This window comes from Cyprinodon variegatus, unplaced genomic scaffold, assembly GCF_000732505.1.
Source record: "Cyprinodon variegatus isolate N-32 unplaced genomic scaffold, C_variegatus-1.0 Scaffold314, whole genome shotgun sequence".
NCBI lineage: Eukaryota > Metazoa > Chordata > Actinopteri > Cyprinodontiformes > Cyprinodontidae > Cyprinodon > Cyprinodon variegatus.
The window spans coordinates 330,298-332,753 of NW_015150767.1; the positions used below are offsets into that span (position 1 = coordinate 330,298).

General features: G+C 41.9%; 1 protein-coding gene across 5 annotated transcripts in view; it reads left to right on the plus strand.

Annotated features, from left to right (window-relative positions):
- Positions 1-823: 823 nt before the first annotated feature.
- The window catches only part of LOC107090889 (pleckstrin homology domain-containing family A member 7-like), a 186,696-nt gene continuing 185,063 nt past the window's right edge, over positions 824-2,456 (plus strand). For all 5 annotated transcript variants that reach the window (XM_015384502.1, XM_015384503.1, XM_015384501.1 and 2 more), the window contains exons 1-3: positions 824-974; positions 1,096-1,172; positions 1,328-1,385. In XM_015384502.1, the coding sequence (XP_015239988.1) occupies positions 892-974; positions 1,096-1,172; positions 1,328-1,385 (218 nt within the window). In that variant the 5' untranslated portion in view covers positions 824-891. The remainder of the gene's footprint in view (positions 975-1,095; positions 1,173-1,327; positions 1,386-2,456) is intronic.

Genomic DNA, 2,456 nt, shown 5'->3' on the forward strand with positions numbered 1-2,456 from the left:
ATTACGTTAATTTGTGGTGCTGTTGTCCGCCTATAAATAGGCTGGCTTTCAGCATGTTGGGGCGTTCCTTTCCAACTTCGCTTGGACGCCGCTTTTCCACCTGCTTCCACTTGTTCCATCGTTCAAGCGGTGCGCACTTGTCTTGTCCCTGCGGCCTGCAGCGGACGTTCCAGCCTGCCATGCGGTGACTGTTTTTTGAACCCTCATCTTTTTGTCTCGTGTCCTCAAATATGTTGTGCCCTTGGTGGACGTAACATATTTATGTTACGTCCACCAAAATGTGTCAAGACACATCCCTTGCATACAAAAAATATTACAACGACAGGCAGAAATAAATAGCGTTGAAGAAATAAACAGGAAAAAAAAAAATACAAAGGAATAATAAAACAGACAAAAATATTATCACATGCACATAAATAAATACTTAAAAAAGTAATAGATAGATACAATTTTTTTACAAAGGTGAATAAATGAAGAAGCTAATTAAAAGAGATATATTAATTTATGTTTCACTGCATAATTTAATTTCTACCTACACTTATTTGTTTGTTGTATTTAAGTGGCCAATGAATTGTATGCTTATTTATTTATTGAGCATTTATCTATTTCCGTATTTATTTTTAAATATGGCAGAGTTGGTCCTCCATACACCATACCATTAGGCACCTTGTGATAATAATCCATGTTATTCCAGACAGTGTGATGAAAACTGCTGTATTCTCGCTCAGCTATAATCAATCAGCCCGCTGTGAGCGGTGCACGCGCAGAGTGAGCGTCAGCCTTCGATTGTCAGATGTACGGAAGGGAGCCGGGTCCGTGAAGGCAGCACCATCAGCCTCCATGGAGAGAGAGGGAGAGAGGCTGACATGAAGCAGGACTGCTGAGCGGATCATGGCGGCGCCTCTCGGACGGGACACCTTACCTGAACACTGGTCCTACGGTGTCTGCAGGGACGGCAGGGTGTTTTTCATCAAGTAAGTGTCCTTATAAAGACCTCCCTCCCCTGTCGGTTGTGGTGTATTTCCTCCCTCCTTTGCTCCGCGGTGTAACAGGTGTTTCCTCCCCCCTCTCCTGCTCTCCGTGGCCGCGCTGCAGCGATGAGTCGCGGGTCACCACCTGGCTCCATCCCCGCTCCGGTGAACCTGTCAACTCCGGACAAATGATCCGCTCAGGTAGCTAGCTTAGCCGGCTCTGCAAAAACACTTCCACCTGTTACCCTTTGAACCCTATATTTACTTTACTGCTTCAGTTTTGTTTTTTTTTTTTCATTTCTAACCCAAGTGTCAAACTTTAAGTTTCATTGTTTTCTTCTGATATTTTATGGCAGACCTGCCTCGGGGATGGGAGGAAGGATTTACAGATGAAGGGGCCAGTTACTTCATAAAGTAAGGACCCTAAAACACTGCTGCAGTGTCCCTCATTGCTCCAGACCGTTGGTTTAACATGGCTGCTGCTCTAATCCTGCTCCAAGCACAGGGGGACTGACTGTTAGGGGTGTGTCTGGGTCCAACCTGCTGATCACCGTCTGCTTTCACCTGAACACATCACTCCATGACTCACCTTATGCTTCATGGAGTGCAATAGTTTTTAAATGCACTAAAGGGGGGAAATGTCTCCTATCCTGCTAGATGGGCAGCTCTGTTGCTTTGCATCAAGGATATCTGAATTGTTTGAGTCCAAGTTGAGGCTATTCATTCATTCAGTTTACTTGTGCATGCTCCTGTTGTCTCTTATTTCCTCCCAATGTCTGCAAACATGACACTTAATTGGTTCATCAAACATCCCACTTTGGTGTGGATGGGTGCATGCATGGCTGTGCCTGTCTCTTTATGCTACGCTGTGATGGAAGGTAGATTTTTCAGTTTGTACCCTGTTTCTCAACCTGTGACCTCACAGATCAGATTGTTTATTGTTAAAAAAGATCCCCATTAGCTGTCACCAAAAGTTCCTGGGTTACACAAGACAAAACAAAAATCATTCAAACATTTTAGACATTATTGTAGATGTCATCAGAAATCATTCAGAATAAGTTATTACATTCATATCTATTACATTAACTCACTTTCATACAGTAAGTATGTTAAATCACTACTCACAGATTTATGTAGTGCCTTCTTAAGTAATAATTAAAAGATACTTTACTCTCCAGTTCACATATATTCATAAAGAGGGTCTAATGGACGTTTCATATTGTTATTTTGGTTTTTCACTTTGGAAAAAATGAAATATTTACTTAATATACTATTGTACACTTGTGTACATGGGCGGGTCTAGATGGGGGCCAACAGGGGCCAGTGCACCTGTAGACCTGGTCCCGCATAATTTAAAAAATGAGTCAAATTTTCTTGGAATAATTGTATTTTACCTTGATGTGAGCAGCTAGGTAAGACAATTAGCAGATATAATAAATGAGATGTGCGCATTTATTTTATAGCATAGTGCATAGTATTTAGTTT